Raw genomic sequence first — 16493 nt, 5'->3', positions numbered from 1 at the left:
GGAAAACTGAAGCTGAAAAGAAAAGCGTTAAATGTGGAGTCCCACAAGGATCAATTCTTGGTCCACTGCTTTTCATTATCTACCTAAACGACATTCCAACTCCAAAATCAAAAAAAGCCAGACTATACTTCATGCTGACGATACAGTTGTTTCGAATAAAGGTAGTAATGAGACTGTAGGAAAAAAACACGATGCCGACTAGCCGCAGTTGCGAGCTGGTTTAATAAAAACAAATTGACAATTAACACAAAAAAAAAACAAAACACATGGTGTTTGGAAAAGGATGCAATCCAAATCAGCACAAACCGACAATTGATTGAGCAGAAGTTGAACAGACCATCTTTTTTAGGTATCTAGGATTAATATAAGACAACCAGTTGAAATTCAAATATCTTACTAACTAAGTCAAAGGTAAGCTTTTAAAAATTTGTTCCTTATTTGCCAATTACGAATTTTTCCGAACACAGCTTCTAAGAATTTTTGAAATTTATGTCAAACCAATAGTACAGTACGGAATTTTGGTCTACGGATCTACTAATGAAATTTTTTTAAAACCAATCAACATGTTAATTAAAAGTATTTTAAAAGTAATTTGCTGGAAACGTAAATACGAGTCATTTGAGCAAATACGAGTCCACAGTTTGATAAGCAACGCCTCAGAGTTACATGCTTTGGAAATAATCAAGTTACTTGCAAAACTAATAAAAAAGCAACCGCTAAGTGAAATCTTTTCAACCACAATAGCGGACTCGGACCTTAATGAGATCATGAAAGAGAAATCGTGGACAGCATGTAAAAATTAGCAGACAAAGATTCAATAGTAATTTATTGAAATGTAGAATTCCTTGGATACTAAAAATGGCATTGAACTATAACAATTCTTTTTTGAAGATGTCAGAACAGTAAAAGAAGCAAACATAAAAGAATTTTGTCATAAATTTTTGAATCTTTATATATTAGGTAACCAAGACGTGCTAGACAGACTCTTTCGAGCTCATTAGAGCACAATTGTTGACTGCTACAAGCACAGTTTCTACAATAGTTAAAATCTACTAGAAAGGATAACTTTTCATTTTTAAACAATTTTTTTTTCATTATTTCAACTAAAATTGCACAACTCTTCCGTGAGGCACCTGAAACCAACCAGATAGGTTTAATGGCGATCTTGCAGTGTCGCAATTTGTAATCGACTGTATTTGTACAATGTACGTATTTTCTTGCTACTATTTTATGATAACGGAACTACGAACAGTTTATTATTATTATCAAGTTTTTTCCCTGCTTTTCTAGCAAGTTTCTGGATTTTTTCATCTGTTGTTTGTTCTTTCAGGGCAATTACTCTTCTCTTATTTGGCAAGATCTGTCCTGCGTTCTGCTTTTATGTTAAACTTAAGTTAACCTGAGTTTCTGATCCGTATTTCTAGTTCTCCATGCTCCTTATTACTGTTAAAAATTTAATCTTTTTAGTTATAAACGATCTCGGTGCTAGAACGTCATATAACACGTCAAAACTCTTTTTGCTCGTTTTGTCATATGGTCACGTCTTAGGCAGTGTTCGGTATAATGAAGAATCAGTACGTGATAAAAGCGCTCGCTTTAAAGGGTCAACAAACAAACGTCATTAGCCAAGCGGATCACGTTTCTTCTTTCATTGGCCTTCTGCGTTGCTTTCATCCTATTTGTTTAAATTCAAGAGTCACTTCTCTCTCTCTCTCTCTCTCTCTCACACACACACACACACACACACACGCACGTTGCTTCCCTTTTTCTTCAGAGTTAGATCGCAAGCTTCAGTTTTATTTCACGACTTTTCCAGTCTTACCGGCAGTTCCGACGTTAATCTCTTACAGGGGGGCTCTAATGAAGTTAGTGCAAACCGTGGTTCGTTTCTGACTACACAATTCTTAATTTTACTGTTGTCAAAAAACTTGTTTGAAATCGTCTCACTACAAATTGTTTTTGCTCAGCGAAATCACTTTTCATATAGTATTAGTGTGTTTGCTTTTCAATTCTCCTACTTTCTATTCTGAATTTCAAGTTGGCTTTTGCTCGGCAAAACTTAGGTTGAAAAAAGACTAACTGAAGTTTTGAATTCACTTGAGAATAATGAGCGTAAAATAGCCTTGTGATCGGACAATGACTCATAGTTAAGATTCAGATAGAAAAGAAACAAGAATTTAGGAAAAAAAATTACTGTTTTCGTCGGGTGTTGTGAGACAGGGATTCCAATAATGAGTAGCACCGACATAAGATTCCAAAAAAGTAAAATATAGGAGAAATATTTAATTAAAGACTTCAATGCTAAAGATTAAAAGATTGAAGTTGAATTTTTGTTAACACGAATCCAAACAAATCGTAAATTTTATTAGCTGCTTCGCCTGATGCGGTTCTTTGGAGATGAATTTTCCAGCGAGCCCGGGTACAGCCTGTCAAAAACTATTCGTCCTTGATTGATACAAGAACGAATTTTAAATCTAAAATTTAAACTTAAAATTAGATTATCAGCAAATTTTTCACGCAACTTAAGAATACTTTAAAAAGTTAACAATTTTGATGTAACGTCGCTATATAGATATGTCAATAGAGGTCTAGGGTTTTTCGTAATGTTGATTCTAGTAATTTGCTAAGGAAATCATCCTGTTACGACTATGACCACAAGCTTATTGATGATATATAAATCAACTCGGTGACAAATTAAAAAAAAGTTGAAAAATTTTTTTGCCAGATACTTAGGTATATGCGGAGCAAGTTTTAGATTTAATTGACTCTTTAGCTTCAATTATACGAAAATCTATCTGATTGTTGTTAAAACTTGAGCTGCACGTTAGGACCTAATTAGAAGTAACAGCTCAAACTTTTAAACTAGAAGTAATTAATAGAACAATTCTGGGAGTTTCCAAAGGAAGCTCGCGCTTTGGATGAAGAAAAAACATTACTTTTTACGAGGCTTTATTTTTGGTTCGTTAGAGTTCAAGGCCAACGTTTTAGGTTCTCAATCATGTCTCATAAGTTTTCTCCAATGAGCCTATATTACATATTTTGCACGTTCAGGATATCAGTAATCGGCATTTGTGGTAGATAGCAAGCGAGGTAACAGCTAACTTAGAAACATAGCTTTTTATCGACACGTTGAGATGATAGTTTTAAGGCAGAAGGATCCGTGCACTCTAATTGAGCAGCAGTTAGAAACGGTTAAATTCAATTTGTTCAACCTTTTGTGTTTTTTGTGTTATATTTTTTTCTGTAAAGGGTAAAAAAACATTCAAAAGACAAAAAATAACTACACTTTTCGTAGCTCCTTAACCTAAGGGACATTCAGTTGTAGATAGCGTCAATTGGCCTGTAAAATTCAGCTATCCGTACTTCTCAATTTTTGTTCAATTTATGACGGCGAGTGGAAATTTTTGAGTTAGTATTAGTCGACCTTCTACTGCAATGCTCGAATTGGCAACAAAATATATTTTGGATCAAAAAAATATGGACAATCACCGTAATACATTCAATAGTGTCAATTGTTCTCTGACATTTGAGCTCCCATTGTAGTTCAGCAGATTTTTGCAATTTTGCATTAATGTTCTTGAATTTCTGTTGTGTCTTATATTCTTGTTTTGGCTGGCAGGGATGTTTAATATCTCTTCGTTTTTCCTATAGTTGTATGTCTACGACAATGTTTTTTCTTGCTAAGATCGCAAGCTTCAGTTTGTTCACCACTTTTCCCGTCTTAACGGCAGTTCCGACGTTAATTTTTTCCAGGAGAGCTTTAAAAAACTTGATGTTTTACGTGAATCTTGGTTTGTTTCTGAGCGCACTATTCTCACTTTTACTGTTGTTAAAGAAATTGTTTGAAATCGTATCACACAATTTGTTTTTGCTCCGCGAAATCACTTTTCATATTGGATTAGTGTGTTTGTTTTTCAATAAAAAAGAGTAACTGAACTTTTGAATTCACTTGAGAATAATGCGTGTAAAATAGCCTTGAAAACCGAACGGTTACTTAATCAGAATCATTTCGCCAAATGAGCTCAATAAAATCACTGTTAAGCAAATTTAAAAAATCTGACAATAATGAACAAAGTTAAACTTTAGATTGAAATGAAATTAGAGTTTAGGAAAAAAATTTAATAAGAATCAAGGAAACAATTAACTTTAGGATTCGGAAAAACACATCGAGATGAAGATATATGACGGAGGTGCCAACTAGTGTTAATGTTAAACACAAGTCTTATATTTAAAGATCACCTAAAAATCATTGATTGTGTTGGGGAAATTATTACAACCAATTTCAGGAACCAAACTTAGAAATGAGATTTTACGCACTTGGTGGGTGTTGTTAGACAAAGATTCCAATAATGAGCAGCACCGATATAAGATTACATTAATGTAAAATGTAGGAGAAATGTTTAATTTAAAATTTGAATGCTAAAGATTAAAAGATGGAAGTTAAATTTTTGTTAACTCGCATCCAAACAAATTGTAAAATTATTTTTATTAGCTGCTTCGCCTGATGCGATTTCTTGGGCCTGTCAAAACACTATTCGTCATTTATTGATACAAGAACTAAATTTTATATCTGAAATTTAAGTTGGAAGTTAAATTATAAGTGAATTTTTCACGCAGCTTGAGAATAGTTCAACTAAGTTAACGAAGTTAACATAATGTCGCTATATTGATACGTTAACGGAGCACTGGGTTTTTTAGTAATGTTGAGGTTTGCTAAGCAAATCATCCTGTTACGACTGTGATCAAAAACCAATTTAGGGGTATACAAATCAGCTGAGTGACAAAATTTAAAAAATTTTGGAAACATTTTGCCAGATAATTAGCTGTATGCGGAGAACGTTTTAGATTTAATTGACTCTTTAACCTCAAATCCAAAGGAAGCTCTCGCTTTAGACGAAGAAAAAACATCAATTTTTTACGGATCTTTATTTTTGGTTCGTCACAATTCAAAGCCAACATTTTAAGTTCTGAGTAATGTTTCATACGTTTTCACCAATGAGCCTATATTACCGTTTTTCGCATGTTAAAGATATCAGTAGTCGGCATTTGTGGTAGATAGCTAGCGAGCTAGAAGCTAACATAAAATCTTTGGTTTTTATCGACACGCTGAAATGATAGTTATGAGGCAGAAGGATCCGAACATTCTCATTGGGCAGCAATTACAAACAGTGAAATTCGATATGTTCAACCTTTTGTATTTTCGTGCCAAATTACTTTCTTTCGGTAAAGGGTAAAAAAAACATTCAAAAGACAATAATTTAACTGAACCTTCTGTGGCTCATTAATCTATGGGACATTCAGTGGTGTAATCAATTTTAGCGTCAATTGGCCTGTAAAAATCAGCTATCCATAGTTCTTAAATTATGTTCAATGTATGAAGCAATTGAAAAATCATTTTTTCTAAGATTTAACCTCATTTTAACATAAATTACCTTGCAAAAGAATGAACCCTGATTATTTTAATACAATACTAACGACTATCAAGTACACAGAAAAATCTTTTAAGTTTAAAAACTTTGTTTTTACATGAATCGATATAAACTAAAATAATTTTAGTAGATTTTTCGCAACTTATTGATTTAGCCAAGAAGTGGTCATTATCCTAAAAGGCGGCTTGGCCTCATTACGCAAAGCTATAATCAAAATAAGAGATGTAGTAGGGAAATTGGCTGGCATGGCGTATCCCTTTACCCAAAAAAGACCAGACAACAGAAAACACTCATGGAATAAGCCAGCTCTAAAAGGCAATCTTTTAGTCAGGGGAGTATAGAGTCCTCAAGAAATTGCCTCGTTTGATATCCGTCTCCCTGACACTGAGGCAAAAACTTTCTGCAACAGAAACCCGGTAGACGTATTAGAGAGCTGATGAGTCAAAATGAGAAAAACCTTATTACACAATTATGAGTCAAAATGAGAAAAACTTTATTACACAATTATGAGCTGAGTCAAAACAAGACCTTGTTTCGCCATCTTGAGAGCATCATATTTTTGTATGAGAGGAACGAGATGCCAAAAGCCATCATTCCAGTTCTTGAATAATGGCTAATTGTAGCAGAAGCTACCACCTTGATCTTTTACCGCCCTACGAGGAGATGGCGCGTAACATTCACAATAGCCCGCCCAAAAAGCGAGGAGATCTATCCAAGTCGAATAAACTCAATTTTGAAGCTGAATTATTATGTCACCTAATGAGAGGGGACTCTAAATAATAATTTTTTTTAATCATCGAGGGAGAGTGCTGAAAAATTTCTCGTGTCACCGAGGGAGTTAAGCCTGAGATGACGAACAAAAAAACGCAATTGATGGAATTAACGAACAGGAGGGGGACGGTAAAGACAATTAGTGGAATGTTGATTTAAATAAGAACCATGCTAGATATGAACTAAGTAAAATACTCTAGAGTTAAAAATAAATATGCACGCAAATTTAAGATACTGTTTAATGCAAGATTTCATCAAAGTTCGCTAGCATGTTTGTTAAAAAAGTAATTGAATTATCATTATCAACTAATAGTGAATCTCCCTAACATTTCATTGCAAACTTTAGCTACCAATCATATCCAAATACTGTTCAAAAACTGTTTTTGCTTCAAATCAGGGGACTGTGGGCTATGAGCAAATGCCATTTAATGTGAAAACTGCAACATAATTTGTTTTTTTTTGCTAATTTTCTAAGTCATACAACGATTAAAAATAGTCTTTCTTTGTGAAGCATTTATACCTGCAAGTCACACAGTTTTTCATTAAACTTGCTGTAAAACAATAGATTTTTCATATTTTTCATTCTGATTTTTTTCAAAAACATTTTTAATAAAAAATTTTATTTTTCTTCCAACTGTGTTCAAATTTTTTCATGTTCAAAATATAGCGTAAGCAAAGTTGTTAGTAACTGCAAAACGAGGAGTCGGTTTGAAAAAATGTTTGTGTTTTGTCTTAATAATTTTTCGTAGTTGTGTCGCTAAGACACAAAAAAAGTTCTCTTGAAAATTACGATCACCGAAAGACCAAATCTGCACAACCGTTCTCTATAAACATGCCCTTAGTACAACAATATGTGTATTTTTTCACTAATTTTCAGTTCAGCTCGAAAACTTTATTCTATTTTCAATTAAGCTTTCGGGCAGCTTCTTCATAGAGATTTATTTATTTCGTTGGGATAGATGTCTAGAAGTTTTCATGGAGTTTGGATTTAAATTAGCCAATTTTTGAAATCATTCTACTTATATATGAGAAAACGAAAGCCAGGTTGTGAGTTGATACAAAACTCGAAGTTGGCCAGTAAAAATCTTTAAAATGAATCTTGAAGAATCTTGTCCTTGTGATATATAAGTTCGCTAAGACACAAACTATATCGTTTAAAATTTAAAACAACCGAAAGAACAAATCTTCATAGTCGATCTCTAAAACCATCCACATAGTACCAAAATTTGTTTCAGTTTAGCTCGAAAACCTCACTGATTTCAATTAAATTGAACAATTTTTGAGCTCAGATTCCTTCATTTCGGTGGGATAGAGTTCTAGAGGTTTTCATGGAGCTTGGATTTAAGTTAGTCAACTTTTGAACTCATTTTATACTTATATATGAGAAACGAAAAGGATGATGAGTTAACACGAAACGCGGAGATAGCCTATTAAAAAATTGTTAAAAAGCATTCAGAAGAATCTTTGTCCCCTTGATATTTAATTTCGCGATGACAAAAACTAATTAGTCTCAAAATTAAGATCACCCAAAGACCAAATCTTCAAAATCGTTCCCTAAACAATGCACATAGTACAAAAATTTTGTTATTTGTTCACTAATTTTCAATTTTTCTTGAAAACCTTATGATTTCAATTAAGCTCTAGAGCAGTTTCTTCGCAGAGATTCCTTATTTCGCTGGGATAGACTTCTAGACGTTTCCTTTGAGTTTGGACTTAAATTAGACAATTTTTGAACTCATTTTACATATATATGAGAAAACGAAAACGATGATGTGAGTTAACGCAAAAAGCAGAGTTGGTCTGCAAAAAATGGCTAAAATGCATTTTAAAGATTGTTTGTCCTTGTGATATTTAAGTTCTTTATGACAAAAAGCAATTAGTCTGATAGGTAAGATCAATGATAGGGCAAATCTTCAAAATCTTTCCCTAAACCATGCAAATATGCAAATGGTACAACAATTTTGGTATTTTACTCACTAATTTTCAGTTTTCTTGAAATTCTTCGCTTGAGTTCTAGACGTTTTCATTGAGTTCGGATATAAATTAGATAATTTGTGAACTCATTTTACAATTTCTTAGCGATATCTCAAAATATGTTACTACTTTTCGCATTGAATGATTTTCTTTTTTCCCTCATGAAATAGCAAAACTTCTTCAAATACAAAAATAAGCGTCCACAAGGATAATTTAAATGCAAGCCATAGATTTGAGAGGGTTAATCAATCCCCCCAATCATTGCTTTTCATAAGAATGAACAAACAATATTATAAGTCTCTGCTTTTTAGAATTTCGTGCGCTCGAGTGCTTTTCCCATTACTTTCTTATGTAACTAGAACGCACGATGCGCGGATGTGCGCTCAGATGACTTGATCCGAGGTGACTTCATTGGTTCCACTTGTATATCTCAATTCATTGTAAAAGAGGACTAAACTCACATACTTAATCCTCGTAGGTGGTGTGTAAGTCTCCGGCCACTTCTAGAATATAATGAAAATCATGAGCCTTTTTATCATAAAAAGTTATATAAAATTTTACGAACAGCAGATATGGTCAAATGTCAGAGGAGTTTGTGGGTTGGGGTGTACTTTTATCCAATTTTTGATTCAACATAGAAAAACGTATGATGAACCATACACTTGTAGTAGTAAAAAATGAGGAACAGTTATTTGATAATGGCAGCATTGACTTCATAATCATGAGCGAAACGGTTGTTAAGTCGCAGCTGCCATTTGTGGCTGCTTGCAGTTTTTTATTTTACCCGTTTGGAGAACTATTATGTGTTCTATTTGCCTTCTTATTTCAAGATTCTTGGAGATTACAGATCATTGCAATGGCAGTTCCTGTGTACCTCTACGTATTACCTCACATTTTTTTGATGCCAGAGAGTCCCAGATGGTTGCTCAGCCAGGGTAAAAACAAACAGGCAGAGAAAGTTTTGAGACGCATCGCAAATCTTAATAAAATGCCAACATATGATGTCTCATTTAAAAACTCTGAATCGATGTTGCAGTCAAATGTTGTGAAAAGTCAGGAGGAAAACGAAGAATCAGGAATCCTATCAATCAATCCAATGAAAAACAGCTAAAACCTAGGTCAAGTTTGACTTCCATTTGTAATCGATATTTCTAGCTATTAATTTTTAAATTTTTTTTGTAAAATGCTCGGATCTTTTCCTTTCTAAAGATTGTTTTTTTTCAAATTTTGGTTTGCCTGATTCGCGCATGATTTGTTCTAGAGTGAAATTGTCAAAATTAGTCAGCTCCTTTCCTGTATTAGGTTGTTTGTTTTTAAACTTTTTCGTCTTAATTTCAATGAATTAAAATTTAAAAGAAAATAAACAGGCAAAACTCGAGCCCATTAATTACTAATCTAATGATAGCAGTTTGCAGAAGTAGCAAGTAAGTCACAAAAAATTATGCAAAAGACTTTTTTTGGAATTGTTGATATACCGTATTTTAATTTTTTTAACGCTCTTGTCAGTCGTTGGTTGCTTAATAAATTCATCTTTCACTAAGATTTGTCAAAATTTCTATGGGTAACTTTTAACTAATGGCATTCACAAATTTTTCTGATGTTCATCTTTCGCCAATAAGATAATCAATAATAAAAACGAAGTTAATTCGTTGACAAATATTTTCTGATTTACCTCTTGGTTTGTAAGGATCATCAAAAATAGGTTTGCCAGTTAATGTATCCCTCATCAAATAGCAGCACACTAATGAAATAGCAAAAACTCTTCAAGTAAGCGTTCACAAGGGTAATTTAAAATCATATATTAATACCACGAAAGAAATCTATGCCCGGGTCGAGGTGTCAACGCTAAAAAACGCAAAATTATGTAAGATTGGCGTTGAATGCGTAGAATTTATGTAAGATCTACGCTTAAGCGTAGATCTTACATAAATTCAACGCATTCAACGCTAATCTTACATAATTTTGCGCTGAATTTTGGCGTAGATTTTACATATTTAGCGTTGAATTTTAGCGTAGATCTTACATATTTAGCGTTGAATTTAGCGTAGATCTTACATAAATTCAACGCATTCAACGCTAATCTTACATAATTTTGCGTTGAATTTTGACGTAGATCTTAAATATTTAGCGTTGAATTTTAGCGTAGATCTTACATAAATTCAACGCATTCAACGCTAATCTTACATAATTTTGAGTTGAATTTTGGCGTAGAGCTTACATATTTAGCGTTGAATTTTAGCGTAGATCTTACATATTTAGCGTTGAATTTAGCGTAGATCTTACATAAATTCAACGCATTCAACGCCAATCTTATATAATTTTGCGTGGAATTTTGGCGTAGATCTTACATATTTAGCGTTGAATTTTAGCGTAGATCTTACATATTTAGCGTTGAATTTAGCGTAGATCTTACATAAATTCAACGCATTCAACGCTAATCTTACATAATTTTGCGTTGAATTTTGGCGTAGATCTTACATATTTAGCGTTGAATTTAGCGTAGATCTTACATAAATTCAACGCATTCAACGCTAATCTTACATAATTTTGCGTTGAATTTTGGCGTAGATCTTACATATTTAGCGTTGAATTTTAGCGTAGATCTTACATATTTAGCGTTGAATTTAGCGTAGATCTTACATAAATTCAACGCATTCAACGCTAATCTTACATAATTTTGCGTTGAATTTTAGCGTAGATCTTACATAAATTCAACGCATTCAACGTTAATCTTACATAATTTTGCGTTGAATTTTGGCGTAGATCTTACATATTTAGCCTTGAATTTTAAAGTAGATCTTACATATTTAGCGTTGAATTTAGCGTAGATCTTACATAAATTCAACGCATTCAACGCTAATCTTACATAATTTTGGGTTGAATTTTGGCGGAGATCTTACATATTTAGCGTTGAATTTAGCGTAGATCTTACATATATTCAACGCATTCAACGCTAATCTTACATAATTTTGCGTTGAATTTTGGCGTAGATCTTACATATTTAGCGTTGAATTTTAGCCTAGATCTTACATATTTAGCGTTGAATTTAGCGTAGATCTTACATAAATTCAACGCATTCAACGCCAATCTTACATATTTTGCGTTGAAATTTGGCGTAGATCTTACATATTTAGCGTTGATTTTTAGCGTAGATATTACATATTTAGCGTTGAATTTTAGCGTAGATCTTACATATTTAGCGTTGAATTTAGCGTAGCTCTTACATATTTAGCGTTGAATTTAGTGTACATCTTACATAAATTCAACGCATTCCACGCCAATCTTATATATTTTGCGTCGAAAGTTGGCGTAGATCTTACATATTTAGCGTTGAATTTTAGCGTAGATCTTACATATTTAGCGTTGAATTTAGCGTAGATCTTACATAAATTCAGCGCATTCAACGCCAATCTTACATAATTTTGCGTTGAATTTTGGCGTAGATCTTACATATTTAGCGTTGAATTTTAGCGTAGATCTTACATATTTAGCGTTGAAATTAGCGTAGATCTTACATAATTTCAACGCATTCAACGCCAATCTTACATATTTTGGGTTGAATTTTAGCGTAGATCTTACATATTTAGCGTTGAATTTAGCGTAGGATTTACAAAATTAAGGTTGAACTTTTTGAATTCCGTTTCAGACCACTTTATGATTTCAAAAGTTTTTCAAGTTTTTTTTTCAAAAAGTCAATTTTTTAACTGTTTCGATACCTATACTTCACAGGTGAGAAAAGCAAAGTCAGCAAAAAACCACTTTTTTGTGCTCTTTTATAGTGCAAAATTCATTTGAGATCATTTTACGATTTCAAAATTTTTCAAGTTTTTTTTCAAAAAGTCAATTTTTTAACTGTTTTGTGTTTCGACCCTATACTGCACAGGTGAGAAAAATCACTTTTTAGTGCTCTTTCAAAGTGCAAAATCCGTTTCAGACCATTTTACGATTTCAATACTTTTTCAAGTTTTTTTTCGAAAAATCAATTTTTTTACTGTTTCGACCCCTATGCTGAAAAGGTGAGAAACGTGAAGTCAGAGAAAAATCATTTTTAATGCTCTTTTATAGTGAAAAATTCAATTGAGAGCATTTTACGATTTCAAAATTTTCAAGTTTTTTTTCAAAAAGTCAATTTTTTAAATGTTTCGTGTTTCGACCCTATACTGCACAGGTGAGAAAAATCACTTTTTAGTGCTTTTTCAAAGTGCAAAATCCGTTTCAGACCATTTTACGATTTCAAAATTTTTTCAAGTTTTTTTTTCGAAAAATTAATTTTTTCACTATTTCGAACCCTATACTCCTAAGGTGAGAAACAAGAAGTCAGAAAAAAACTTTTTTAGTGCTCTTTTATAGGCTAAATTCAACGAAATATATGCAAGTTCTACCCTTAATTCAATGCAATATATGTAAGATCTACGCTAAAATCAACGCAAAATATGTAAGATCTACGCTAATTTCAACGCAAAATATGTAAGATCTACGCTTTATAAGGATTGCGGCTCTTAAGGAAACCAAGGTACGGTGGCGCAATGGTAGAAGAGGCGACAAGTAAACAGGAGGTCATTGGTTCGGGTCCCATTCCCAGAGTTCTACGCGTTGATTTTTTGTAAGATCAACGCTAAATTCAACGCAAAAATATGTAAGATCTACGCTAAATTCAACGCTAATTATGTAAGATCTATGCTAAATTCAACGCTAATTATGTAAGATCTACGCTAAATTCTACGCTAAATATGTAAGATCTACGCTAAATTCAACGCTAAATATGTAAGATCAGCGGCAACTAGCGTTGACAAGTTGGAAAATTCACCGCCATTTCTTACATAATTTTGCGTTGAATGCGTTGAATTTTTGTCTTCAAATTCAACGCATTCAACGCAAAATTATGTAAGAACATTGCGGTGAATTTTCCGACTTGTCAACGCTAGTTGCCGCTGATCTTACATAATTTTGGCCAAATTCCTCGGCCCGGGTGAAAAAAGTGGAGTCATTTGACCCGTGAAGACAAAAGATCCCTATTCAGACGCTAGAGATACCTATTCGCAATAGATGAGCTAACAGCAGTAAGACAGCCTGGTTGCTTTCATCAGATTCCATGAGAAGACGAAGATTTGGGAGGGTAAATCAATCACCCCAATCTTTGCTTTTCACAAGAATGAGCAAACAATATTATAAGCATCTGCTGTTGCCGAATTTTTGAATGGGTTCACAATTACATAGATGGTTCGCTCAAAAACATTTCTGATCAGACCCCCTACAGGCCATAGTTAAGAATTTCGTGTGCTCAAGTGCTTTTCCCATTACATTCTCATGTAACTAGAGAGCACGATGCCCAGGTGTGCGCTCAGAGATGAAACGATCCCAGGTGACTTCAAGTCCAATTCTATAACTCAATTCATTGTAAAATCGGACTAAACTCATTTGTACCTATAATCTTTTTAATTGGCGTGTAAGTCTCGGTCACTAAGTATCAGCTGATTTCGATTTTGGTGGACACTATTATGCAACTCTTTACCGTTTTTTTGTCACAGAGACAGGGGATGGCAGTCCTAGAACTACAGATATAGTCAGATGGCTGATAGGTTGTGACAAGTTGTGATAGGTTGTGACAAGGTTGTGATTAGTTGTATCCATTTTTGATTCAATGTAACAAAAAAAATGAGGAATAGTTATTTGACAACGGCAGCATTGACTTTATAATCATGGGCGAAGCGGTTGTCAAGTAGCAGCTGGCGTTTCTCGCTGCTTGCAGTTTTTAATGTTAACCATTTGGAGAACTATTGTGTTTGCCTTCTTATTTGCCTTCTTCTATTTGACTTCTTATTTGAAGATTCTCGGAGGTTGCAGATCATTGCAATGGCAGTTCCTATGTACCTCTAAGTATTACCTCATATTTTTCTGATGCCAAAGAGTCCGAGATGGTTGTTCAGCCAAAATAAATTTTACCTTGGCTGAACAACGATCTGTATTAGGTCACAATTTAGGCAAGTTTTTTGAAATTTTTGTTACCGTATATTAGTTTCTTTCACGCTCTTGTCAGTTTTTATCGTTAACTAACATTTGTCAACATTTCTATGGGTAATTTTTAACTAATGGCATTTACAAATTTTTCTGATGTTTATCTTTCGCCAATAACAACATCAATAATAAAATCGAGGTTAATTCGCTGAAAACAGTTTTTGATTTGTCTCTTGTTTTGTAAGGGTCGTCACAAATTTTTAAAGTCGCTAGGTTTGCCAGTTAATGTAATTTGGTTAAAATGTTTTTAGAAGTGTTATTGCCAAATATCTTGTAGCAAATTTATGAAACTTAGCATTTTTTCCTCAATTTTTCATCAAACAATTTTGATTGTTGTTTGTTTGGATCTCCTGGTTCAAGAAAAGGGATCTTTCAGATTCATTTTAAACTTTGTTGGCTTTATACCAGCCTACAATTTTTAGGTGATTAGAACCGAATTAGCTTGACAAAGTATCATTTTTTTTAGCTCTCTTTGTGCGTTCTTCGTTCTGCTAGTCTTCTTTTTGATAGACTTCTTATCTAATGGTACTTTTTTCTTCGGACTTTGATTTTGGTTCTGGTGATGGGTCTCGAGTTTGTTTAAAACTTTTTCCATGCACTCGCTGCTAGGTTTTTCTAGCTGGATCTGCTCACATATTGATGGTTTTTTAAACACAAGAGTCAAATATCTTTTCCCAAGATAAGCATACTAAAAGTAAGATTCCTGAACAGGTTTTGGAGTGCAAAACCCAGACACCCTTCTACTTGATTCTGAACAATCGGACGAAAAAGCGGCCAACATTCTTGACCTGTTCTCAACTATACATACAACATCTGTTACCCTAACATGTGCCCTGTTGTGGTTTGCGTGCTGTTTCATTAATTATGGATTACTTTATGACACGGGAAGTTTCGGTCGGAACATCTACATTAACGGATCTCTTCTGGCCTCGGTCGACTTTCTAGCCTGGTTTTCGTTTTATGCTATCAACTACTTTGGGAGAAAATGGACTCTTAGTGCTGTTTTGTTTATTTGCTCGGTTGCCTGTGCTATTTTGCCATTCACTGGTTCTGTACTGAATGGAGACTTGCAGATAGTCTTTGCGGTTATTGGCAAGTGGCTAGGAACTAGTTAGCAGCACATTAAAATTTATTTTAAGCCCTAACCAAAAATGGTGGAGATGTTTTCAATCAAGGAGCTGTTAACGGCCAAGCAGGTAGATGTCTAGGCGCTTGAAGAGTGAAAGACTTTCAAATTAGCGTAACATTCCCTTTAATTACCAAAAAGATTCCAAACCAAATTAAAACATGCTGAAAATTATCTCTGTAGTCAAAATATTATTTTAGACGGCATAGAAATATTAAATCTAAATTAAAAACTAGGAAAAGACGTGAATAAAAAGTTTCTCTCGATCAGCGAAAATTTTTTACGAAAATTTTTTCTTACTCATTTCAAAAGAAAGTATGAACAATTCCTCTTAATTTTACGCTGATTCATAATGAGACCGAAGCCATTAATTTAGGTGGTCCAAGAATTTTCAAATAAATTGATTATGGAGAAATTTACAATGAACACAAAATTTGTGCAGCGGAAATTTTGAGTATTACCTTCTAATAAAATATCCCTGGTGCCAGAGAACACTGTTAATAAGTTAGATTGAATGCCTTGCATTTTGAGAGCATGTACCTGCCGAGTGTAATAATAATGTGCAACAAAAGCATTACATTTATGCCAGGTGACTGACAGATCATGATGAGGTCAATGAAACATAACCGAATAACGTCGAGAGAATTGCTCTCAAACGACCGGCGAACGGCTGGCATCGGTAGGACCCAGCAGGGGCTTAGAGATGCGAGAATTGGGGGAAGGGGTCAAGCGATGGGGGTGGACGAGAGGGGTCCAAATCGCCAGGTAGAGGCGGTGGAAGAAGGTGACGGAGGGCTGCGGTGGAGGGGAAGGGGTTGATTGAGGGGAGAGGGGGTCAAACTTTCAAGACGAAGAACCGCCCTTCATCACCTTGAAGTTGTCTCATCAAAACGGTTTTGGTGAATCGCAGCGTAAAACTCTAAGAGTCTCCGGTTTATACTTATTTGTCCCATTTTTGAGGAAGAAGAGTCAACTGGATCAGATAAAAAGATCGGTCAAGCAAATAACTACATATGAAAGACTACTAGACTAATATAATTGCTAAACTTTGTTTGAGAGCAATGAAAATTATGGATACACTTCCTGGACACACGCAGGTCTGTTCAATTGGTGTATCCGGAGAGCAGGGCTTGATTTGTGACACTTGGAATGTAGAATGAATATCCCAATTCCACAGT

The 16493-nt window shown here is 34.1% G+C and overlaps 2 protein-coding genes across 3 annotated transcripts in view; one reads left to right on the top strand and one right to left on the bottom strand.

Annotated features, from left to right (window-relative positions):
- LOC142342880 (cyclin-dependent kinase 1-like) overlaps positions 1-16493 on the bottom strand; it is a 418971-nt gene that overhangs the window by 370127 nt on the left and 32351 nt on the right. Inside the window, exon 1 of one of the 2 annotated variants that reach the window (XM_075394527.1) lies at positions 4117-4126. The exons of the other annotated variant lie outside the window; for it this stretch is intronic. The gene's annotated coding sequence lies outside the window, so the exon portion shown is untranslated. Of the gene's footprint in view, positions 1-4116; positions 4127-16493 lie in introns of those variants that run through there. 2 annotated transcript variants of the gene reach the window in all.
- The window catches only part of LOC142343038 (organic anion transporter 3-like), a 35621-nt gene that overhangs the window by 17885 nt on the left and 1243 nt on the right, over positions 1-16493 (top strand). The window contains exons 3-4 of the mRNA XM_075394725.1: positions 8880-9280; positions 14895-15299. Of these exons, the coding sequence (XP_075250840.1) occupies positions 8880-9280; positions 14895-15299 (806 nt within the window). The remainder of the gene's footprint in view (positions 1-8879; positions 9281-14894; positions 15300-16493) is intronic.

The sequence above is a fragment of the Convolutriloba macropyga genome, chromosome 7 (genome assembly GCF_964194025.1).
Source record: "Convolutriloba macropyga chromosome 7, txConMacr16.3, whole genome shotgun sequence".
Classification (NCBI taxonomy): Eukaryota; Metazoa; Xenacoelomorpha; order Acoela; family Convolutidae; genus Convolutriloba; species Convolutriloba macropyga.
This window is presented reverse-complemented; position numbering and strand designations above follow the sequence as displayed.